Source organism: Capricornis sumatraensis, chromosome 14 (assembly GCF_032405125.1).
Source record: "Capricornis sumatraensis isolate serow.1 chromosome 14, serow.2, whole genome shotgun sequence".
Lineage (NCBI taxonomy): Eukaryota > Metazoa > Chordata > Mammalia > Artiodactyla > Bovidae > Capricornis > Capricornis sumatraensis.
This window is the reverse complement of record NC_091082.1, coordinates 72135464-72160241: the sequence shown is the minus strand read 5'-3', so window position 1 is coordinate 72160241 and position 24778 is coordinate 72135464. Positions and strand designations below refer to the sequence as shown.

The 24778-nt window shown below is 43.5% G+C and overlaps 1 protein-coding gene and 1 non-coding gene across 6 annotated transcripts in view; one reads left to right on the top strand and one right to left on the bottom strand.

Moving 5' to 3' along the window:
• Window positions 1-24778, bottom strand: part of RGL1 (ral guanine nucleotide dissociation stimulator like 1) — a 171035-nt gene that overhangs the window by 58282 nt on the left and 87975 nt on the right. For all 5 annotated transcript variants that reach the window (XM_068986492.1, XM_068986494.1, XM_068986493.1 and 2 more), the window contains one exon: window positions 13101-13178. In XM_068986492.1, the coding sequence (XP_068842593.1) occupies window positions 13101-13178 (78 nt within the window). The remainder of the gene's footprint in view (window positions 1-13100; window positions 13179-24778) is intronic.
• On the top strand, window positions 9973-10075 carry LOC138090936 (U6 spliceosomal RNA). The gene has a single exon (XR_011145907.1). It is a non-coding gene; the product is annotated as a U6 spliceosomal RNA (small nuclear RNA).

Genomic DNA, 24778 nt, shown 5'->3' with positions numbered 1-24778 from the left:
TTCTGTTTCCGGGAAGGCTGCCAGTTACAGTCTGCCTCTGAGACCCCTAGCTAGATGGTTTTCCTGATGACAAAGAACAAAGGAAGGTGCAGAGAGGTTTTGATTTTTGTTTTTTCCCCCCAATTTTTGCCTGAAAAAGCACGTAAAGGATGGAAAAATTATCTGGACTCACCAAGGTAATCTTGCAAGGCTTTCTTGTAGATTTTTCATTGTACATTTTGGTACTGAGTAGGGATTAGAACCCTGGGAGGGAAGGTAAAAGAGAACTTAAGAGAGACCAGGGAAACAAATGCAAACAAAGATAGAGTCAGGGCCAACTATGCACCTGAAGTCAGCACAGGGCGGAAAAGCCAGTGAGGGGCCATGGAGCAGTCAAAGCAGAGAAAAAGCTCCAGGGCAAGGAGGAGGAAGAAAAAGCCTGGAACAGGAAGGACACACAGAGTAAACATGGGTGGGAAAGGGCCAAGAGTAGGAGGAGATGAGCTCAAAACCAATAACTCAAAATCAAGTGTTTACACACCTGTCTTTCGTTCCCAAACTACACGTACAGGCCCTGGCATCTGAAGGCAAATCTGCAGAAACTGCAGAGAATTACTGTGCAGAGACTTACCCCTATAGCACCAAACCTTCCTCAGCACGTCACTGAATGCACTCCATTAGACAAAACGAAGACGTCTCCTAAATGCCTATATTTCGTGAGCAGTGTGCATGTTTACCAGTGCTGCTAAACACACTCTCCAGAAGTCAGACTGACCCACTGGCTGGTTAGACTAACCTAACCTTTTTATGCCTCAGCTTCCTCATCTGTAAAGTAGATGTAATAACAGATCCCTCCTCACAGAGTTGGTGCGAGACCTACAAGAGATAATACATATAAAGGACTCAGAACAGTCCCTAGGGAAGAGTGAATGCTCAAAAACATGAGCTATTTTCATTATTTTAAAAAACAATTGCCATCTGTAAGATCAAGGACTAAAGGTTAAAGGAGCTGCACAGAATCACTGGGTTCTAGCTGAGAAGTTGTTTTCTTCAGGGGTGTGAGTTAACGATTCTGACAGTGCTATACACATACAGTGGAACTGAATAAGTAAACGGAAAGAGGGTAGAAGCCAGCTTTCTCACTGCTGGAGAGAAAACTTACAAATAAGCCAGGGTAGGAGGCTAGAATGGTCCATGTGGTAAGGATTACAGCTGAAGACATCAGGAAGAATTCATGTTTAACATCATATATTGATGGTTATATGTAAAGATACGTACAGACATATATAGTCACATAATTAATATACACCTATATTTCCTAGCCATGTCAGCTGAGAGGGCCTAAAGGAATGACACCCCAGGAGCAATGAGCACACCTCAGACCCAGAGCTTGGTTTCTGGTGTCATGCTCCAATAAAAAATAAAACAGGTCTCCTTGAAGAAACGGCTGATTCTAAGACTGGGATGGGAAATATATAAGCTGAGTCTAGAACATCTTACAAGATGGGCTCAGACAAACACAATACTAGGGGCGTGTGAAAGCGACACAGGAGTCAAACAGAAGAGCTCCCAATGATCAAAGATGAAACAATCTGAGCAACAAAATACATAAAGTAGCACTGTGTTGTATCCCACAGTATAAATGAATATCCACAAGTCTATACTGGTGTACACAAAAGACTGAATAAATAAATAAAGTGAAAGTGGCTCAACTGTGTCTGAGTTTATACCAATGTAAACAAAAGAGTGAATAAATTAATAAAGTAAAAGTCACTCAATTGTACCCAACTCTTTGCAACCCCATAGACTATGGAGAAGTGGAATTCTCCAGGCAAGAATACTGGAGTGGGTTGCCATGCCCTCCTCCAGGGGATCTTCCCAACCCAGAGATCAAACTCAGGTCTCTCACATTGCAGGCAGATTCTTTACCAGCTGAGCCACCAGGGAAGCCCAAGAATACTGGAGTAGGTAGCTTATCCCTTCTCCAGCAGATCTTCCCAACCCAGGAATCAAACTAGGGTTTCTTGCATTGCAGGTGGATTCTTTACCAGCTGAGCTACCAGAGAAGTTCAAATTAATAAATGGAGGAGACAAATTTCCCATGCAGAAGTTTTCCAAATAAGGTGGGTAAATACCTCACCCTAAATAGGAAAAGGAATATGTCAAGGCTGTATATTGTCACCCTGCTTATTTAACTTATATGCAGAGTACATCATGAGAAATGCTGGACTGGAAGAAACACAAGCTGGAATCAAGACTGCCAGAAGAAATATCAATAACCTCAGATATGCAGATGACACCACCCTTATGGCAGAAAGTGAAGAGGAACTAAAAAGCCTCTTGATGTAAGTGAAAGAGGAGAGTGAAAAAGTTGGCTTAAAGCTCAACATTCAGAAAATGAAGATGATGGCATCCGGTCCCATCACTTCATGGGAAATAGATGGGGAAACAGTGGAAACACTGTCAGACTTTATTTGGGGGGGCTCCAAAATCACTGCAGATGGAGGCTGCAGCCATGAAATTAAAAGACACTTACTGCTTGGAAGAAAAGTTATGACCAACCTAGATAGCATATTCAAAAGCAGAGACATTACTTTGCTGACTAAGGTCCGTCTAGTCAAGGCTACGGTTTTTCCTGTGGTCATGTATGGATGTGAGAGTTGGACTGTGAAGAAAGCTGAGCACCAAAGAATTGATGCTTTTGAACTGCGGTGTTGGAGAAGACTCTTGAGAGTCCCTTGGACTGCAAGGAGATCCAACCAGTCCATTCTGAAGGAGATCAACCCTGGGATTTCTTTGGAAGGAATGATACTAAAGCTGAAACTCCAGTACTTTGGCCACCTCATGCCAAGAGTTGACTCATTGGAAAAGACTCTGATGCTGGGAGGGGTTGTGGGCAGGAGGAGAAGGGGACGACAGAGGATGAGGTGGCTGGATGGCATCACTGACTCGATGGATGTGAATCTGAGTGAACTCCGGAAGTTGGTAATGGACAGGGAGGCCTGGTGTGCTGCGATTCATGGGGTCGCAAAGAGTCGGACACAACTGAGCGACTGAACTGAACTGAAAAGAGGGGAGCAAAACAAAAGGATTGTGCATAATGACTTCTTTCCAACCAACACAGAATGGAAAGAAGAGGGAAGAAAAAGACATTTGAAGTTAAAGCATCTGCCTGCAATGTGGGAGACCTGGGTTCAGAAGATCCCCTGGAGAAGGAAATGGCAACCCACTCCAGTATTCTTGCCTGGAGAATCCCATGGACGGAGGAGCCTGGCGGGCTACAGTCCATGGGGTCGCAAAGAGTTGGACACGACTGAGCGACTTCACTTTCTCTTTTCACCTGAAAAATAACTACTTCATCTGGATGAGCAAGAACAACATCAACCATTATAAATCACGCTGATAGTAGGTAATGAGAATGGTATTTTATCTCTGTGGTATTTCTCTCAAAACCTCATAAATTCAGTCTAACTATGAGGGAAAATGTCGACTTAATTACAAGAAAAATTCTAATAAAGAGGTGCTATGTGTGTGCATGCTCTGTTGTGTTCAACTCTTTGTGACCCCATGGACTATAACCCACTGGGTTCCTCCATCTATGGGATTTCCCAGGCATTAATGCTGGAGTGGGGTGCCATTCCCTTCTCCAGGGGATCTTCACAACCCAGGGATAGAACCTGCGTCTCTTGTGTCTCTTGCATTGGCAGGCAGATTCTTTACCACAGGCACCACCCAGGAGGCACAATAAAGGGGTATCCTAAAATATACCTGACCAGTACTCCTCAAATCTATCAAGGTCAGCAAAAACAAGAAAAGTCAAAAATGGTCACAGTTGATGGGAACCCAGGAAGATATTCCAATTGCAGGTAATGTGGTGTCCTGGATGGTCTTGGAAGAGAATAGGGCCATTAGGTAAAAAGAAAGAGAAGGAACTGTGACTAGACTATGAACTTTCATTAACAATGTATTGGTTCAATGTTTATAATAAATGTGTATACTCATGTAAGAAGTTAATAGCAAGGGGAACTGTGAGGAAGGTATATGGGAACTCTGTATTATCAGCTCAATTTCATATAAAATCTAAAACTGTTTAAAACTTATTTAAAATGTCCGAAGGGGCAGGGGTGGTGGGGAGCGGAGATGCACAAGAGAGTCCAACCTAAGTACTTAGGAGAAATAGTCTCATTCATATCACAGGGAAAGAAGTGGGGGCCACACAGTATGGAGGTTAAGGCCTGGGTTAAACCCCTGTCTCACTTATTTATTGTATGACCCTGGACATGTTCCTTAGTCTCTCTGTGTCTCAGACTCCTCATCTGTAAAATGGGAACAACACATGGAGCTACTGGGAGGATACTGAAAGGATACAGAGTACTTAACACAGAAACTACTCCTACGAAGCAGCCAATGAATTCTGGCCATTATTATTAGAAAGAGATACAGCCACTCACCAAAAATTATTTTTCAGGGACCTCAGTAACTCATTATTCTCTGATTCCTTACAGTCTGAGATCGGAGTTTTTATGCTATAAATAGGCCTCTAATGAAAAACCTTGCTGAGGCCTTCCACACTTTTCACCATTAGAATGGAGTTTCCGTTGGGGATGACAGATGCTACGAGGCACCGAGAACAGGAAACAGGCACTCAGATTGAGTCCTTCTTCTTTCCTCACATCCTGCAAATCATCTCCTTCCCCAGGAAACAAGCCTAACTTCCACATTTCTAACAGCTGTTTGGGGCCCTTGCTCAGGGTGTTCACTGAATAATAAAGCCAAGCCAAACGAGGAAATAATCCCAAATTGTACAATCTCGGAACGCTCACAAGCTAAAGCATTTGTCCCAGTGGTGATGCTACACCCTAGCTCCCATGCACTTCTGTCCATAGCCCTTTTACTGTGACACAGACAAATGTAACACGTGGGAGGGGGAGGACGGGTCAGGATTCATAAGCACCGCAGATTCCAACGCTCTTTTAGAAACAGCAGCCCCGACAGCAAAACGGTGAGACACCCGGGTCCTGGACCTCAGCTGGATCTGGGATCAAATAACGGATGCGTCATTGACTAGCTGCTTGATCTTAATCGAAGTGCCTCACTGTTCTGAAACCTCAGTTCACACACCTATAAAATCAGGACAGTATCTCACAGCAGGTCTGTAATAGTATAAGAAAATACAAAACGCGGATGGCTTTGCACTAAAGTAAGCACACCTCAAACTGTGGCCAGTGGCAGTGGCCAGGCGGCGACAGTGGTGTCATCACTTCCATCCCCGCCAAGCCTGCAGGGTGACGAAGTGACGGAGTCTGGCTGTGATGTCTGTTTACCTTCCTCTGACATGTAGAGAACCTCAGGCGTTTTCTCAGGCAGCCAAGTTTTCTTCTTTGTGAATCAGTGATGATCAATGTTGTTTCATTCCTCCACTGTCAGAAAAACATTAATAACTTCTGCTTGGGAGCCTACACTCTTCCCTTAAACACACAGTTTTGATTCAGGATTTCAGTGACTTCTAAAACTATCATTTCTATTTTTCCTAGTCCAGGATGGATGTTTCAAAGATAATACTGGGCTCTTTTATCTGATGTACTGCACCTCCATTTCTTCTTTGGTTTTACTTTTAAAAAATATTAGTTTCACATTATAGCCTTTAATTCTTCCAAGATTAGAGTTTTAAATCTTATTTTTGCTCTGTTCTTTACCCCTCTTCCTTTGCCTCATTTTTGTTACAATTACTCAGATTGATTTCAATTGCCCTGTTAGGTTAGTTGAATTTGATGGAATGTTGATTGCAAACTCAATGGAAAGATTTTGTAACACTTTTCACTATAAAGTTTCCCAGATAGTAAAAGAATCACAGCCGTCTTCCTTGAACTCATCTCTCTTTTCTTTCATTTCCAATATCTTAGATTGCTACTATTTATATGTAACTAAAATCTTTACCAGTAACTAAAATCTGGTGTGACTACTTACAACTTCTGGGAAACGATTACATGAATGACAATCATATCTGAACGTGTGGAAACGAAAGTAGAATGATTTCAACCATTTAAACCACTGCTGTGGTACAGAGTTTTAGGAAACAAAACATGGCATTCCAAGAGGGAAGTGATGAGAGTCAATTAAACAAAACAAAACAGAAACTATTTCAACATTAATTACATTAGTCATTTCAAAAAGGAATAAAAAAAGTAAGATTCCTGAAGAGAGAGTTTTAAACCTCTTTAAATAAAGTTACGAATGTGTATATATGATATTCTAATCTCAAATACATTTTGGAAAATGAAGATTCATGGTGTCAAGGCTCTATATGGTTAATATTACTTTTTCATAATCTCACCTCTGAATTCAATGACTATAATAAATCTGCACTAAGGAAAGCTTCCTTTTTCCATCTGGTTCAGATTTTATATATTATTCTAAAGAGATAACATTTCATCATGAAAAATGTCAGCAGGAAGGAGAATGAATATAGGCAGATGTGTTTTCTTCTGTCACAGGAAGTGAGTTTCCCGTTTCCCAAACAGTGGCAAGTTTAGGTATTATAGAAATAAACATAGTATGACTTCTTATTTATATCATTCTAGTACTAACATCAGAAATCCCTGTGTGCTAAGATTCTAGCATCTAAAAGCCTTGGAAGTTGAATTCCTTGCAACTGAAGGAATTCTCATTTTAGCCAGATAACTTAGAAGGTTCTGATATTGCACAAAGCCTAAACCGGGCATAATCAGGATTAGGAGTCACAGCACATTCAGATACTTTTTGAAATTCATGAAGAACACTAGCCATTTGTGGTCCAAGACACCAGACACCAATCTTTCATCTTGACTGTTTCATCTGTATTTCCACATTTTGCCTTCTTTTAAGTTCTTTCATCCTTTGAAAGGTTGATTAGATCCATCCATATTCAGAAATACAGGAAAGACTGTTATCTTGGGATTTGGGAACCTGTATCAAACGTAAGCCTTGCTCTATGCTTTACATTAAAAACTGGAAAACCAAACAATAGTTGAGCATTTTCCTTCTCATATTTAAGCCCAGTAGTGATTCCCCCCCTCCACCCCCACCCCTCACCCTTGGACTGTAAAACTGAAGGCATCTGTCCTAAAACAGGATGTTTACTTCTTAGAGTGTCACTGAATTCCTGCCGTCTGTTTCCCACCTGAAATCACAAGAACACAGATTCACAGCAAAGGAAAACAATGGGCATTTTGCTGCTCCTTGCCTGACCCCACAACACAATGCTTTAGCATATCTCTTTATGCGTGATCATAGCAAGCGGTTCTGATGTTATGATTAATAACAAGCAAATCAAAGAACCTGTCTATTTTTTCTTTCCTATTTTTATCAAAACAAGTTACATAGTCTTTCCAACAGAAACAAGCAGTCAAGGGCACCTCTCAATCAATATAATATCTGGATCATATCTCTGTTTCTGATGCTCATTTTCATTCTTTAAATTAATTTATTTTAATTGGAGGTTAATTACAATATTGTGGTGGTTTTTGCCATACATTGACATGAATCAGCCATGGGTGTACACGTGTCCCCCATCCTGAACCCCCCTCCCACCCCATCCCATCCCTCAGGGTTGTCCCAGTGCACCAGCCTTGAGTGCCCTGCTTCATGCGTTGAATCTGGACTGGAGCTCATTTTCATTTTTAAGAAGATGAGAAGAAAACTAGAAAAATTTTATCCTGGGCTTCCCTGGTGACTCAGGTGGTAAAGAATTTGCCTGCAATGCAGGAGACTTGGATTTGATCCCTGGGTTGGGAAGATCCTGGGGGAGGAAATGGCAACCCACTCCAGTATTCTTGCCTGGGAAATCCCATGGACAGAGGAGCCTGGAGGAGTGGGGGTGGGGGTTCTAGGCAACATTAAATTTGAAAGAATCTCAGAGCACTCATTTTTCAGGTAAAGAGACTAAAACTGAGAGAGGTGAAATGAATAGGTCAAATGGGTGGCAGGTGAGAGTGACGGATGGGGACTTGAATCTGAGTCGTTCAGTCTCGTTCCCCAGGGCCTGTCACCTTCCATGAGGCTGACCTCCTCAACACTGGATTCACCCAATTATAAGAAGAGACATGAGGGACTTCCCCGGTGGTCCAGTAATCAAGACTGTGTACTTTCAACACAAGCAGCATGGGTTTGATCCCTCATCAGGGAACTAAGATCCCATATGCCATGTGACCAAAATAAAAATTAAAAATAGCATAGATTTATTACTGCATACTTTAAAAAAAAAAAAGAAGGGACATGAATAAGTAAATTTCCAGACAAGTGTGGTATTATTTATATATATATTTAGATATCCATAAATAAAGACAGTTTTTACTTGAGGACTACAGCCTCCTTGCCGTGCAGCAGGGTCTCTTATCTAGGCAATACTGATATTTAGGGTTGGGTAATTCTTTGCTGTAGAGGGGAGAGGGGGCTGTCTTGTGCATGGCAGCGTGTTTTGATATAGTCCTGGCCTTTGCCCACTAGAGGCCAGAGCATCTCCCCACCAAGTTGAGACGACCCAAAATTTTCCAGATATTGCCAAATGTCCTCTGGGGGCAAAACTCCCTCACTGAGAACTGCCATACAGCTGTATCTCCCGCACATCAATCAGCCACTGGGACATCTTCAGTCACTGCTACAAGTCAGCTGCCGCAGCTCTGACATAATCAAGGAACTTTCCATGTGTTACAAGTGGAATTGAGAAGCTGCTTCTCTGAATTCGTCCCAGAAAGACAAAGCAGGGAGCTTATCGAGTTATAGAAATGATCAGATGGTTAGCATGTGAAAAACAGAACAAAAAGATAATGCTGAAGTGAGACGAAAAATAATGAAAGGAGAAGTGGTGGACGGGCGGGGGCAGCAGGGGGGAGGGAGCAATAAGAAAGACAGAAGAAAGGGAAATGGAGAGAAGAAAGAGGTCAGCAGAGAGAACGGATTTTCACATTCCCGTATTTGTAGGACAGAGCGGCCCATTATATGAAAAAGTGGCATATTTTCGTCAGGCATACTTTTTTTTAAAGGCAACTCAATCTGAGGAAGAGGGTCAAGAACTTTCTACCAATTCACTGTGAGGCTTTAGGAAAAGACCATTGTCCCCGGATGATGGACCCCTCAGGGAAGCTCTCTGTGAAAGCTCTTTGTTAAAGCCTCATATGCTTAAAACTGTAAAGCCCTTTAAAACAGCTTATCCTGGAGTCTCACCCACTTACTGTTCCTGGTGTACAATGAATCCAAATGAAGGAAGTTTATAACAGGACTTTAAAAGCCTGACCATGACTCTTCACATCCAGGGTACAAATCAATTTTCTTTAACTGCTACTTCCCAGAAACCTATTTTATCTCAAAACACCCCCTGGGAAACAGAAAAGCTCTGGATATTTTTCATATTGTTACTCTCCTCAGAGCATTCAGGTGGCTAGTTAAACGGTAGCTCTAGACATGACGCGATTCCAAAATACATAGATAACAACATGCTTATTTCTGAATCTGGTCACAGGTCAAGGTTACATCTGATAAGCTAGCCACTCAATTTGTACAGTATCTCTTCTTCCACTTATGTCAAAGCACTCATTATAAAAACATTCCTTTTTTAAAAATTATTTCCATAGGTTTTCATGGTCAACCAAAATTAACAGTAACAAAACCCCTCTAATCCTGTGATCCTCAAACTTTCATAAAAGACGCAGAAATCACTTGAGGATCTTGTTAGAATAGATTTTAATCTAGATCTGGGGCGAGGCCTGAGATTCCGCATTCCTAACAAGTTCTCAGGCGATGCTGATATGGCTGGTCCATGGACCACACTTTGAGTAAGAAGGATGTTAAGTCTCAGGTGGGACTAACCATTGAATCTAATAAGAGTCTGCCATGCATATCAGTGAACAGGGAAATATGTGTGGATGAGAAGCGGAGAGCACGTGGTCACGAAGGATTTAGGGCTAGGCAGCGGCTTCTGGACTGGGCACAACAATGACACAGTAAAGTAACGCAAGAGTGCTCGCTTCGGCAGCACATACACTAAAATTGGAATGATACAGAGATTAGCACGGCCCCTGCCAAGGACGACACGCAAATCCGTGAAGCGTCCTCTATTTCTGACAGGGGATATACGTGTACCTACGGCTGATTCATGTTGAGGTTTCACAGGAAACAACAAAACTCTGTAAAGCAATTATCCTTCAATAAAAAATTAATTAATTAAAAAAAAAGAAATATAAGAGAAAAAAAAAAAAAAAGAAAATGGTGAGCCTAATCCGTCCCCCTCAACTCACCTATCTGATTATGCTGCTTCCCTCCTGCAAAAACTTTAGGGCTAACTGCCCACTTAACCAGAGCAAGTCCAAACTCTCTAGTGAGGAGTTCAACCCTTTCATGATAGCTTCAGCTCAACTACCCTCACCCAACATGTACACAGTGAAGCAGCCACCCCGATTCTGTGTTGCTCCCACAAATGTCATATATACAACACTGCCCTGATTTGGTCCCACTGCCCCCTCTTCCTAAACGGCTCTACCATCCAAATTTTCACCCCCTTTCAAAGCCTGCTTCAGATGTCATCTCTTCAGGCTTCTTTGGTGGTCCAGTAGTTAAGAATCCGCCTTGCAGGGCAAGGGACACTGGTTCAATCCCTGGTCCGGGAAGATCTCCCCAGCTGTGGGGCAACTAAGCCCATGTGCCCCAACTGCTGAGCCCACGCTCTAGAGCCCATGGTCCTAACAAGAGAAGCCGCCACAGTAAGAAGTCCAAGTGCCTCAACTAGAGAGGAGTCTCCACTCACTATAACACCTGCGTGCAGCAACAAAGACCCAGCACAGCCAAAAATAAATATTAAAAAAAAAAGTCACCTCTTCCAAGAAGCATCCCCAAGGCTTCTAGGAATAAGGTATTAGTTCTACTCACCCACCCTGCACTAGGCATTCAAACACCTACACTGGTGTGTTTGGTTTTCTGGAAGGTTATGGCCCAACCAATAAAATTAAGAAACTACCTGAAACCTAACTCAAGAGTTAAAAGAATACTCAGTTTTCTCATCTTTCCAACCCTGGCTCATAGGGAAAGGAGTCCATCATCCAACCCTCTGAAGAATTAAAAATTCCATCAGATTACCTCCCTGGTCTTTTGATCCTAAAATGAAACCATGAGTGATTTCAGCACCCTGGCGTATAGCCACCTACTCAAGAATCCTGGTGGCTCAGCTGGTAAAGAATTTGCCTGCAATGCGGGAGACCTGGGTTCGATCCCTGGGTTGGGAGGATCCCCTGGAGGAGGGCATGGCAACCCATTCCAGTATTCTCGCCTGGAGACTCCCCATGGACAGAGGGGCCTGGTGGGCTGGAGTCCTTGGGGTCACAAAGAGTCAGACACAACTGAGTGACTAAGCACAACAATAACAACTCAAGAACTTTATTCCTTCAGCAGCCGGTAGCCCTGCATCATGGATTTTTCTTCAGTGGCTGCCGGATCATTCTCATCAGCAAAAACTCTCTTTGTAAACAAACATACAACGAAAAGACCATGCCTTGCCCTCTTCCTCCACCCCATTTTTCTGTTCCCCTTTACAACAAAACTCCCAACGGGAGTTAGTAGACTTGCCCTCCCCACTTCCTCCCCTTCTATCCTGTCTTGACCCACATCTCCGTTCACCAAAACGGTGCTTGTCAAGGGTGCCAAAGACCAAAGTGGGGCAGAAGCAGGAGTCACTTCCGACCCCTCTCACTTGATGTCTGGGCAGCATTAGACACAGTTGGTCACTCTCCCTCTGAAACCCCTTTTGTACTTATCTTCTGGAACACAGCTTCTTTCTTCTCCATGCCCACACCTGTTCCTTTCCAGTCTCTTCTGCTGGACCCTCCACTTTCCTAACTGGAAGGAACCAAGGCTCAGTCTTTGGACTTTTCCCCTCTCTATCTACCCTTCATCTCCACAAGGTCATATCTGGCCCCATAGCTTTAAACGCCATGTATAAACTAAGGATATGCCCAAATGCCTACCAGTCCAGACTTCTCCTTGGAAACTAGACTCACCCAATTACCCCAAAATCAACACATCTACGATGAAATTATTGACACAAGCTCCCCTCCAAGCCAGCTCTTCCCGCCAGACTTTCTTATCTCATGAAGCCGAGGCTCAGGTCTATCAGGCCTCACACACAACCCGCAGAGGGGTCCGTGCCTCCTCTGTCTCACATGCCGTATCCACCGCATCTGCACATCCCGTCAGCAACACCTTCGAGAGCTCTGCAGAGGCGGTTACTACTACCCGTTGTTACTCCTACGACAAGGACGACCGCTGCTATTACTCAAGCCTGCGCTGCCATCACCCCTTGCCTGAACCCATCAAAGGGTCCTACCCAGGCTCCTCGCTGCCACTCTTGCCCCATCCCCAGTGGCATGGTCTATTTTCCACACAGAGCCAGAGTAGGTCTTTTAACTATAAGGCAGGCCACAGCACTATTCTCCTAAAACCTTACAAGTGTTTCTTATATTCCTTAGAATAAAATTCAACATGCTTCCCCAGGCCCTCGAGTCCGTATGTGATGAGGGGCCCCGCGACCCTCTGGATCTCCTGCCACAGCACTTGCTACTTCCTTCTCGCAGCGGCAGCCTTGTCCACCTCTCTACTTTTTCTTGAACACTGTTCCGGCCACAGGGCCTCTTCCATACTTGCCCTTTCTGGACACTCACAAGGCCCCGCCTCCACCATATTCAGGTTTCTGCTCCAATGTGTCTGGATCAGACAAGAAAGCCCTTTTCTGCCACCCTATGTGACTCAACCTCCATTGGAATCTTGCCCTCTTGCCCTACTTCATTCATTTTTGTGTGGATTCTCTGTCTCTCTCTCTACTAAAACATAACCTTCGTAAGAGCTGGGACTTACTTATTTTGTTATAGCTGCATCCCTTAGCACAGGGTCTGGCAAACAGTGGGTGATCAATACATTTTTACTGGATGAATAAATGAATATCATTTTAAATGGTCAAAAAATAATTCTATGACTTTATGCATTATGGAAAAAAACCATGACAACATTCCAAAGGAATTTTAAAACTCTACTAAATTACAGTCTTTTAAGATTATAAGTCCTGGCAGAGAGCTTGTAATGCAGAGGAGAGGCACACTCACTTCCTGATCACCGTCTTGGACTCTGATGAACTTTGACCTCCATCTTCTTCACAGTTTGGGCTTGTCAGGTTCCCATACCTTTTTAGATAAAAACAAACACACAAATATGTAAACAAAAAACACAGTTCCTGGTGCTGGAAAGCAATTCTATTCAATCTCAACTACAAGATAACAGTGACGCTTTTCAAGAGTATTTAAGGAAAGTAACATTTGTGAAATAGCATCCAAAAATGATACTGTATTTTTTATATTTATTTAATGTGTATATATACATACAAATATATATGTGTATATATACATTTTCCATATATATATATGCAGAATTTGTAACTGCATGCATATATACACACACATATATTTACTCCAACAGAAAAGTGATTTAATGATGAATCACACTACTTAAAACTTTCTCTTACTACTCAACATTTCTTTGAATATTTTAGATGAACTTGGGCTTTTCCTCTTAGCAGGAGAATCAGTCATTACATGAGGCACAGATCAGAGATTCCTCCTGAGTTCTGGAGCATCAACCCCTCATCTCTGCCCCTGTGTATCCACTGAAGGAACATGTGGCTTTGCTTGCTCAGCTTTCATGCCTGTACCACATGTGGGCACGATCACTCCATGCTCTGCTTATGAGTCTGGTCTCCTTGAGGATAAGTTCTTTTGAAGAAGCATTATGGGAATGACTCTGAACCCTCAGGTTAGGCTGAGATAGAGACAAGGACTGCAGAACAGAATCCTCATGTCTCAACAACCACGAGAGAAGCAGTGTGTACACTGAGGCTGATCTAGGCTTCCCCAGCCACTGGGGTAGGGGGACACAGCGGGCACAAAGCAACCAGTGCTTAAACTTTGAAATCTCTCTCATTACAGACTCAAAGCTTGCTCAATAATCAGTCGGTCCCTAGTCACACTGTTAGGTGTCCTTCCAACTCCATAGGTAATGCAAGTCTATTTCATATGGAAATATCATGTTTCATTTGGCTCAGAATATCCATTTAGTAAATTCACTTCAAATTCTTAAGGAGTAGCCTATGTTATTCACTTAGAACACCTAGACTATTTCTGCAGTTTCTCTTCCCATCAGGGGAGCATTCAGAGATTCCTTGGAGTTTCACAAGCTGGCCATCTGTCCCAAAGTTTTGGTAACAGAAATTCTATAACTGGCAGGGTTTACATTTTTAAAGAGCACATTTTTGTCTTCTACTAATGGGATTAAGGGCCCCAGGACCCTTATGGTTCCTTGTTCTGAGGATTTACAAGTCCTTTAAAACATAAAAGCCCGCCATCTGGTTTGACCGAATGCCAGTCCATCTGGTCTCCCCGTCGCCCTATCTCGGGAGGTTCCAGTGTACGCCCTTAGGCTTCAGCCTCCCCCCACCTCCCTTCCACCTGCTCCTTTCTCGAGCTCATCAGCCTTATGGACTTCTTGGCCTCCCAAAGATATTTTCCACTGGCCTCCGCACTCCCTGTTCCTCTTCATTCTGCACCTGCTATTTAGAGGCTTCCAGGGCTACCCCTTGCTTTCCCTGAGATAAGAACCAGGCACATTAAGACTAATGCAGGCCCCCCGTGAGCAAGGCAGGGCTGGGGAAGGTTTCTAGTAAATAAACAGAGCAGGATTTCTTGGCTCTCTCTCTTTGGCCACCATCATAGTGAACCCTGTCCTCATGTTCCCTCACAAGAGACTCTGGTTTATTTAAGTAGGAAAGATGAGACGAGTGCAGTGAAATGGGGGGGGGGGGCCACCGTGCCACGCCACCCCTCTGACCAGAGTGACCCACCAACTCTTGCCCGCCAGCCCTCAGTGACTAAATGTGGGATTTTGTTTTCGTCACATTCTGTGTTCCTTCGTTAATTCTCTTTCTGGTTATCCTGGAAACACTGCACCAACTAGAAGCTCCGAGAGATAGAAATAAAAGGGGAGAAAGGACTTTACAAGGGAAAGATACACATTCTCTAGCTCCTGATATTCTTTCCAGAGATGATGTTTATATTAAAAATCCCCTGATCTTCCTTATCCCATGTCTTTATTTAAGCGTCTCATATTCAGCTGCTCTTTCTCTCCAGTTTGCAGGCCCAGAACTGAAAGGGTGGTTGGGATAACATGAACGCCCATCACAGTTCTGTTCCCAGATGATGCCACAGGTGCAGTCAGATGGTGTCATGGACTAAGCAAGTGACAATGGTGAGGGAGCGAAGTCCTCTTTCTTTAGTGAACCATCTGCTCAGAAGGCCACTCAGATACTCCTCCCCGCCAGCAGAGAATCTAGAGGCTCATAATCGGGACCAGCACGATTGGTTGGTAAAAACTCGGAGACCAGTGAGAACCATCAATAACAAGCCTCGCGTGGGTTGACACATGGTCCAGGTACTCGGGCTCAAAGGCTGCAGCATCCCTAACTCTTCTCTGCCCAACCTTCCAGGAAATCCTTTCAGTTCCGCCTTTATAACATATCCTGAATCCTAGCATGTCTCATCACTTCCACTCTGGCTCACACTGCCACCATCTTTGGCTGAGATCAATGCAACAACCACTTAACTCCTCTCCTGGCCTCTGCCAAGTGATGCTGTTCATGCCACTGCTCGGCTCAAAACCCTCCCCTGGCTTTCACTCTTCCCCACCCTGAGAAAAGGCCCACGTCTCACCTGTCTCCCAAGGCCCTAAGTGACCTGCCACTTGGTATCTCTGAACACATTCCCTGCACTCACTCAGTCCCCTTCGACCTCACTGGCTCCTCCCCACATCAGGCATCCTCTTGCCTCACAATCTCTGCACGTGCTGTCAGCTGCTTCCCAGGCCCACTCCAATGGCGCACTCCCTGGGCCCCTGCAGGCCTTTACTCCAACGTCACTTTACCAGTGAGGCCTTCCCTGACCATCCTATGAACAAGAAACACTAACACCACTGCTTTATTCTCTCCCACAGCCTTTAATACCTTCCAGCATACTGTGCAATTAATACAGTTATTACGTTAACTGTCCATTAGAACATAAACCCCTTGAGAGCAGGACTTCCGTCTCTTTAGAACTTACAACAGTGCCTAGCACCAATAGGAATGTTGATGACTATTTCTAGCAAGGTTCCCTAAGCAGACATGAAAATGAACTTCCTAACAACCAACTAGGTTCAAATTTGTCTCTATGAAGGCATCATGTGACTTTTCACTTATATCCATGTCTTCCCTGTCTGTGCCTTCATTTCTAACAATCTAAGAAGATAAAAAAGCTTTAGCATAGCTGGGATCATTACAAAAACATCTAAAATTAAAATGCAAAGGAAGTAAATAAGATCTTAAAGCTGATATCTTGAAGGCACAAACAGTATAAAATGCAAAATAATGTATATATAGTTTTACAGAGGAGCTCTTTAGAAGCAAGATAAAATTTAAAAGCCTACAACCCACTGGAATTTAAAGGACTGGGGAGGGGATAATTATTTGCCCCTGTACTTTTCTTATCATTAAGGAGAATTAAATCTTACAGAAAAGAAACTAGACCAGCACTGGAAATAAGATCTTTTTAACATTCAAGCTAAGTCATTTGAGAGTTAAGAGTTAATTTTATGAGATTAAGAGTATTTCTTTGATGTTTCCTGGACCCTCTCATAGCTTCCCATCAAAATCCTAAGTCAAGTTCAATTCGTTTACTCCAGGGGAGTAAATAAAGTGTGTGTGTGTGTGTGTGTGTGTGTGTGTGTGTGTGTGTGTGTGTTTAATTAATGAGTAGCTACAGACAAACCTGTCAACAATGTCACCTTCAATTTCTGCAAAACCTCCCTAGGATTTAAGATCAAAGCTCCAACCTCTTAAGACGGCTTACCATTGAGAAACTGCCCATCTTTAAATGGTAATTCAAAAAACTTAAATTAAAATACAAATTATCAGGATAACTTCTGACATGGTTTTCTCTATAGTCACAAGGCAAAAGAAAGAATTGTGAATGTCTTCTAAATATAAATTATTTACTGTTACCTAGACATGACTAGAAAAAGAAAAAAAACTCATGCTTAACTGGTTGCTAATATTTAAACAGGAAACAGTTATTTCCAAGGGGAATGGATTATTGTTTGCAGCCTATCTGGGCAGAAAAAAATGTTTAATATGTGTTTGAAAGGAGGACCAGGGACACCTGTGGTTCAGAGAAATCTTAAGATAAAGTTAACCCCGGGACAGCCCTTCTGGTGGGGGGGACGGGGGGCAGCTTTCTAACCTCTACTCCCTAACAGAAGAGTTTCAGCAACATCAGACCAGGATGGGGATAATCCTGAAGAACATTTCAGGCTCCACTTGATTATGGCAAGTGATCCCTTGATTTCAGCAGTTAATAATTACTGAGAGCTCACTACAGGCCAGGCACTGTGCTAAGCACATTACATGCATTGTTTCATTTGGATGGATGGATTATCTCATGCTTATCCTATATGGGGCTTCCCTGGTGGCTCAGACAGTAAAGAATCCACCTGCAATGCGGGAGACATGGGTTCAGGCCTTGGGTTGGGAAGATCCCCTGGAGGAGGGCATGGCAACCCACTCCAGTGTTCCGGCTTGGAGAATCTCCATGGACAGAGGAGCCTGGCAGGCTAGAGTCCATGGGGTCGCAAAGAGTCGGACAAGACTGAGCGACTAAGCACATAATCCTATATGGTAGAATTCTTCTTCTTCCAATTTAATGAATGAGAAAATAAGGCCCAGAGAGCTTAAGCCATTTGCCCTTGAAGACACAGCCAATCAGTAAAGCAAGGACTTGAACCTTGACAGTCAGGCCCTAGAGCCCAGCCTCTGAGCCACCACCCTATCACACAAACCACAGTTATTTTGTTTATTTCTTTTATGTGTCCCTCCACTGAGTGATAAATTCTTGGGTTTTTCATTTAATCATTCTTTTTCTTTCACTCATTTAGTCCTCATTATTTATTAAAGTTTATGTTTGGGTATTATTCTGGGCATTGAGGATACAGCAGTGAACTAATCCCAGCTCCTGTTTTCACAGTGGTGGGGGGAGATAAACAATACACTAGTGATTAATGAATATAAAATAGTCAGATGGTGAAAAGTGCAATGGAGAAAAAAAAAATCAGCTAAAGGTGCTCAGACAGGACTGGAGAGCCTGAGGTGGCAGCTTCCTAGAGTCCAGGGCGGGCCCCACGCGAACGTGACAATGAACTGAAATCTTTCAAGAGTCAGGGAGCAGGCCACCGAGACCTCCAGGAATGAAGCCTTCCAAGAGCAGCAGAGAGGCTATGCAAATGCCCTGGGGCACTGGCAGGACAACGTGCTTGAGAAACGTCCAGAAGGCCAGTGAGACAGGAGCAGAAGAGATGAAGCAGAGACAGAGCAGGAGGCGAGCGTGGAGGCGGCGGGGGCAGACCCTGAGGGCCAAGCTGGCCACAGTCAGGGATTTGATTTCACCTTTCATCTCACTTACTGGTACCTGCCCTGACTTGGAGGACACTCACTAAACACTGGCTAAGTGAATTAAATCATGCCCTCGACTACCATGAAGAAAAGAGTGGGAGGGGAGGGCAGGAGAGGGCAGAAGCCACTTACTGGGGATGATGAGAGAGCAGAGAGGAGGAAGTCGGGGCAGGGGAGACCGCACAGGAAGCCACTGATTCAGGGACCTCTGGGGGCCTTTGCTTTTCTCATCAAGCCCAGCCTGGGAACATCTGAGGCATTTTTTTCTTTAACTGACCCACAAGAACACAGGTCAGGTATGAGGAAAATGTTCAGAAGCTGACCTTGAGTCAGGATAATGACACGGAGAAATAGCCTGCAGATGTCGGGAACACCAAGTGAGGCCTCGGTGAGGGCTGTGGACTGTGCCTCACAGAGCAGCTGCTGGCGGGGGCGGGGGGGAATGTTTCTAATCACCCTGAATAATATCCGCCACGGTGGGCACCTCTCCACTCAAGCGTGGCCCGACTACTGGGTCACGGCCACCAAGCCTACCTTGGAAGGGTCTTGTTACCATCATGGAGCCAGTTATTCAAGAAGACAAAGGTCAGAAACAACAAGGTAAAAACTTCTTGTTCTTAGAAGAGGCCAGTGGCGCTGGACAGGGAACCAGGCAGCGTGCATTCACACACGAGGTCTGGTTCTTGAGGCAAAGTTTCCCTGTGATTAGAAAAAGCCAGAAGACCCAGAAAGAGCCTCAGTCCTCCCCTCCGGGCCTTTGCTGTGAAGGGCCCTCCACCTTCCTTGCCCTTCGATTCACCACCGTATCTTCATGTTAGGCCCTGAGAGTTAAGGCAACATTAACAGCGCAAAGAACTTAGTATTTCTGATCCACTTGACAGTTATGAAACACTGCAAAAATTCTCCTTGACAATAATATCTTCACCCCCAGCTCTGACCCACAATTGTCTGAATGGGAGACCAAGAAAAAAAAAAATCAAAAACTTTATAATCCCTACTCAGCCAGGGGAAGAAAATGAAAAGGTGTCTCTTGCTAGAACTTGATTCTCGTTCACACATCAAGTTGTTTCTCAAGTCTGATGGCCGTCGCGCCCTTGCTGTCAGGTTTCTGGGGGTTTTTCCATTCCAAGGCCTGGCCACCCATTTCTCTTCTCTGGCCTATTCGCTGCCCCCAGAGAGCCCGGTGGCTCCTCAGTGCCTCTTCCTTCCACCTGTGGTTGGTAACAGTTCTAAACCATCAGCTGCAGATCTGTCTTGTTAGCACGCTACAGCCGCCACAGCTACAAGGAAGGTTGGAAGTTTGCCCAAAGAAACAGGTTAGGACTGGGGGCAAGGAATAGGCAGCTCCCTGACAACCACAGAATCTGTTTACAAGTCAGGAGTTTCCTTAGGTTTACAACGAATTAATACGTTATTAACAACTCAGTGCCAGGCTGTGGCTCAGCCCGTGTGCCTAGAGCCTGTACTCCGCAACAAGAGATGCCACTTCAATGAGAAGCCCACGCACTGCAACAAAGAGAAGCCCCTACTCACCACAACCAGAGAGAGCCCGAGCAAGCAACAAAGGTCCAGCACAGTCATAAATAAAATCAATCAATCAATCCCCCGTCCCTGGGATTCTCCAGGCAAGAACACTGGAGTGGGTCGCCACTGCCTTCTCCAACGCATGAAAGTGAAAAGTGGAAGTGAAGCCCTCAGTCGTGTCCAACTCTTTGCGACCCCAATGGACTGCAGCCTACCAGGCTCCTCCGTCCATGGAATTTTCCAGGCAAGACTACTGGAGTGGGGTGCCATTACTTTCTCCACACATGGTCTATATAAGGAAAACTATGAAACTCTGATGGAAGATATCAAAGAACTACTACATAATGGGAGAGAGATTCCATGTTCATAGGAAGGCTCAATATTGTCAAGACGGTTCTTCCCAACTCAATCTGTGGGTTCAGTGCAATCACAATCAAACTCCCAGCAAGTTATTTTGTGGATTTTGACAAACTGATTCTAAAGTTTATATGGAGATACAAAAGAACTACAGAATAGCCAATTCAGTACTGGAGAAGAGCAAAGTCAGAGGGCTGCTGCTATCTGACTTCAAGTCTTGCTATAATACTACAGTAATCAAGACAGTGGGGTATTAATGAAAACACAGACAAATAGATCAACTGAATAACAAGTTCAGAAATAGATCTGCACAAATACAGTCAATTGGTCTTTGACAAACAAGCTAAGGCAATACAGTGGAGCAAGCGTAGTCTTTTCAGAAAATGATGGGTGATGGATCAACTAGACACTGATGTGGAAAACAATGAATCTAGACAAACACCTTGCACATGTCAAAAAATTAACTCAAAATAGATCACAGACCTAAATGGAAAACATAAAACTATTAAGCTTCTAGGAAAAAAAAATATGAGAAAACCTAGATGACCTGGAGTATGATAATGATCTTTCAGATATGAGACCAAAGTCACAAATCATGAAAAAAATTTGATAAACTAGACTTCATTAAAATTAAAAACCTCTGCTCTGCAAAAGACGGTATCAAGAGAATGAGAAGACAAACCACAGACTTAAAAGAAAATATTTGCAAAAGCCCCATCTGATAAAGTACTGTTATTCAAAATACACAAAGAACTCTTAAAATTCAACAATAAGAAAACAAACAACAGAATTTTTTAAATGGGCAAAAGACCTGAAAAGACACCTTACCAAAGAAGATACACAGATGACAAGTCCAAATATGAAAAAATGTTCACTATCATTTGCCAATAGTGAACTACAAATTAAAACTGCAATGAGATACCATTACACACCTATTACAATGGCCAAAATCCAAAACACTGACAACACCGAATGCTTTCAAGGATGTGGAGCAACAGGGATTCTCATTCACTGCTCATGAGAATACAAAATGGTGTAGAAACTCTGGAAAACAGTTTAACAGTTTCTTACAAAGCTAAATATACTTTTCCCATATGATCCAAAATTCTTGCTCCCTGGAAGAGGGAAGGAGCTGAAAGCCTATGTCTTCACAAAAACCTGCACATGGACGTTTATAGCACCTTTACTCATAATTGCCAAAACTCAGATGCAACCAAGATGTTCTTCATAAGCGTTGCTATTGTTCACTCACTCAGTCATGTCCAACTCTTTGCGACCGCATGGACTGCAGCAAGCTAGGCTTCCCTGTCCTTCACTATCTCCCAGAGTTTGCTCAAATTCAGGTCCATTGGGTTGACAATGTCATCCAGTCATGTCATTCTCTGTTGCTCCCTTCTCTTCCTGCCTTCAATTTTTCCCAGCATCACAGAGTGGGTAATTAAACTATAGGTCCAATCAGATAGCAGAATGTTATTCAGCACTAAAAAGAAATGAGCTATCAAGCTATGAAAAAACATAAAGGACCCTTAATTGTGTGTTACTAAGTGAAAGAAGCAAATCTGAAAAGGCTACACACTGTATGACTCCAACAATACAACATTCTGAAAAAAGCAAAAACTCTAGGTGGCACTAGCGGTGAAGACCGTGCCTGCCAATGCAGGATATATAAGAGATGCAGGTTTGACCCCCGGGTCAGGAAGAGCCCCTGGAGAAGGAAATGGCCACTCGCTCCAGTATTCTTGCCTGGAAATTTCTATGGACAGAAGAGCCTGGGGTCGCAGGGACCATCCATGGGGTCGCAAAGAGTTGGCCACGACTGAGCACATACATTTCTGTCCTTTATCGAGCCCATCTTTGCATGAAATAGAGGAAAAGAACAGGTCCGTCTAGTCAAGGCTATGGTTTTTCCAGTAGTCATGTATGGATGTGAGAGTTGGACTGTGAAGAAGGCTGACTACCAAAGAATTGATGCTTTTGAACCGTGGTGTTGGAGAAGACTCTTGTGAGTCCCTTGGACTGCAAGGAGATCCAACCAGTCCATTCTGAAGGAGATCAGTCCTGGGTGTTCTTTGGAAGGAAAGATGCTAAAGCTGAAACTCCAGTACTTTGGCCACCTCATGCGAAGAGCTGACTCATTGGAAAAGACTCTGATGCTGAGAGAGATTGGGGGCAGGAGGAGAAGGGGACGACAGAGGATGAGATGGCTGGATGGCATCACTGACTCGATGGACGTGAGTCTGAGTGAACTCTGGGAGCTGGTGATGGACAGGGAGGCCTGGCGTGCTGCAATTCATGGGGTCGCAAAGAGTTGGACATGACTGAGCAACTGAACTGAACTGAACTGAGTACATACACATACATACAGAGGCAGTAAAAAGATCAGTGACTGACAGGGATTGGGGGAGGGGACGATGAACAGACAGACTACAGAGGATTCTTTAAGGCAGCAAAACTATTCTGTATGATACCATGATGATGGATACGTATCATTATACATTTGTCCAAACCCATAAAATGTACAACACCAGGAGTGAATTCTAATGTAAACTATGGACTGTGGGTGATAATAATGTGTCAGTGGGGCTTCCCTTGTGGCTCAGATGGCAAAGAATCCACCTGCAGTGTGGGAGACCTGGGTTCAATCCCTGGGTTGGGAAGATCCCTTGGAGGAGGGCATGGCAGCCCAGTCCAGTATTCTTCCCTGGAGAATCCTCATAGACAGAGGAGCCTGGCGGGCTATAGTCCATGGTGTTGCAAAGAGCTGAACACGACTGAACAACTAAGCACACACAATATGTCAGTGATTGTAGTAAGTGTACTATTCCGATGGAGAATGTTGATAGTAGGGGCATGCATGGGTGCAAAACACATACGGGAAATCTTTGTACTTTCCACTTAATTCTGCTGTGAACCTAAACCTTCTCTGAAAATAGTCTATTTTTTTTTAACTGAAGTATAGTTGATTTACAACGTTGTGCCAGTCTCCACTGTATAGCAAAGTGACTCAGTTTTACACATATACACATTTTTTAAAATATTCTTTTCTACTTTATGGTTAAGCCCAGGAGACTGGATATCGTTCCCTGTGCTATAGAGTGGGACCTTGCTGTCTATCCATTCTAAATGTAATAGTTTGCATCTACCAACCCCAAACTCCCAGTGGATCCCTCTTCCTCCCCCTTGACAACCACAGTCTGATTTCTATGTCCTTGAGTATGTTTATGTTTTGCATAAAGGTTCATTTTAGATTCCACATGTAAATGGTACTATATAGCATGAAAATAAATGAAAGGGAAACCTATGTGCACTTCTGATGAAATCTACGGATATAATTGCAATGTTTTCAAGTCTTATATTTGATCGCTTTCTCTCTGCTGTGGAGGAACTGGTTTCATTGGTTGGGCAGCTCCATTCTTGCTGGTTGTTGGTGCATCAGCTTTTACATAGGAAGGTGTGACTACTCCATGAGTCACAAAGTATGGATTTCAGATTACTATCCCCATAGTAGTGATATATTTGCATAAGTCCTCCCGAGCCACTGCACTTGCTATACCCCTACCCTCTAAGAAGAGTTATCTTTGGGAAGTAGTAGATTCAGGTCAGGGGGTTTGGCTGAGTACATCAAACAGAAATACTCCAGATACACGGTCCCTATCAATAGGGACCCTGAGAGCCCATGACCTATCCAACGACATAATATCACTGCCCAACATCAAGTTTTGTTTTGATAACACCCTCCTCTCCCATTCCATCCTCTCTTACTGTCTCTGTCATAGAACCTAGCTCTTACCTCCCAAGGACAGTATCAATTTTAATTTAACTATACACATTTATGTGTATGCTTATTTAAGTTACTCTCAGCCATTAAGCATGAAGAAGACAGGAGTCATGACTGGTTTGTCTACCATTATATGCATAGCTCCTTGTACAGTACATGGTAGATATTAAAACACCTGATAAATCTCATTTCAGTGGATGAGTGAAAAGGAGCATGGATGTTCAACTGAGGTGCTCACAACTGTGTGAAGGAAGTATCCCTCAGGAAATGCAATTTCTAAGGAAAATCAACTGAGATAATAGAGAAAAAGATAAGAGCTAGATAGCCAAACCATCCCTTTCTTTAGAAATGACATTAACATTTTCAAATGACATACAAGGTGATCTGGTATGCTTGGAAAGAGCATCCAAGTCAGAAAGAGATAGGTTTTTATTCCAGCTCTGCTTCTTACTGAAAGTTTCTGAGCCTCAATTTTCTCATTATATACATGCAGGTAACGATCAATGAACTAGATAAGACAGTCTGAAAATGCATGGCAATCAAACATGGGAAGAAGAAATAAGTTCAAAGACCCACTGAATTAGTCTCCTCTCTGGTGA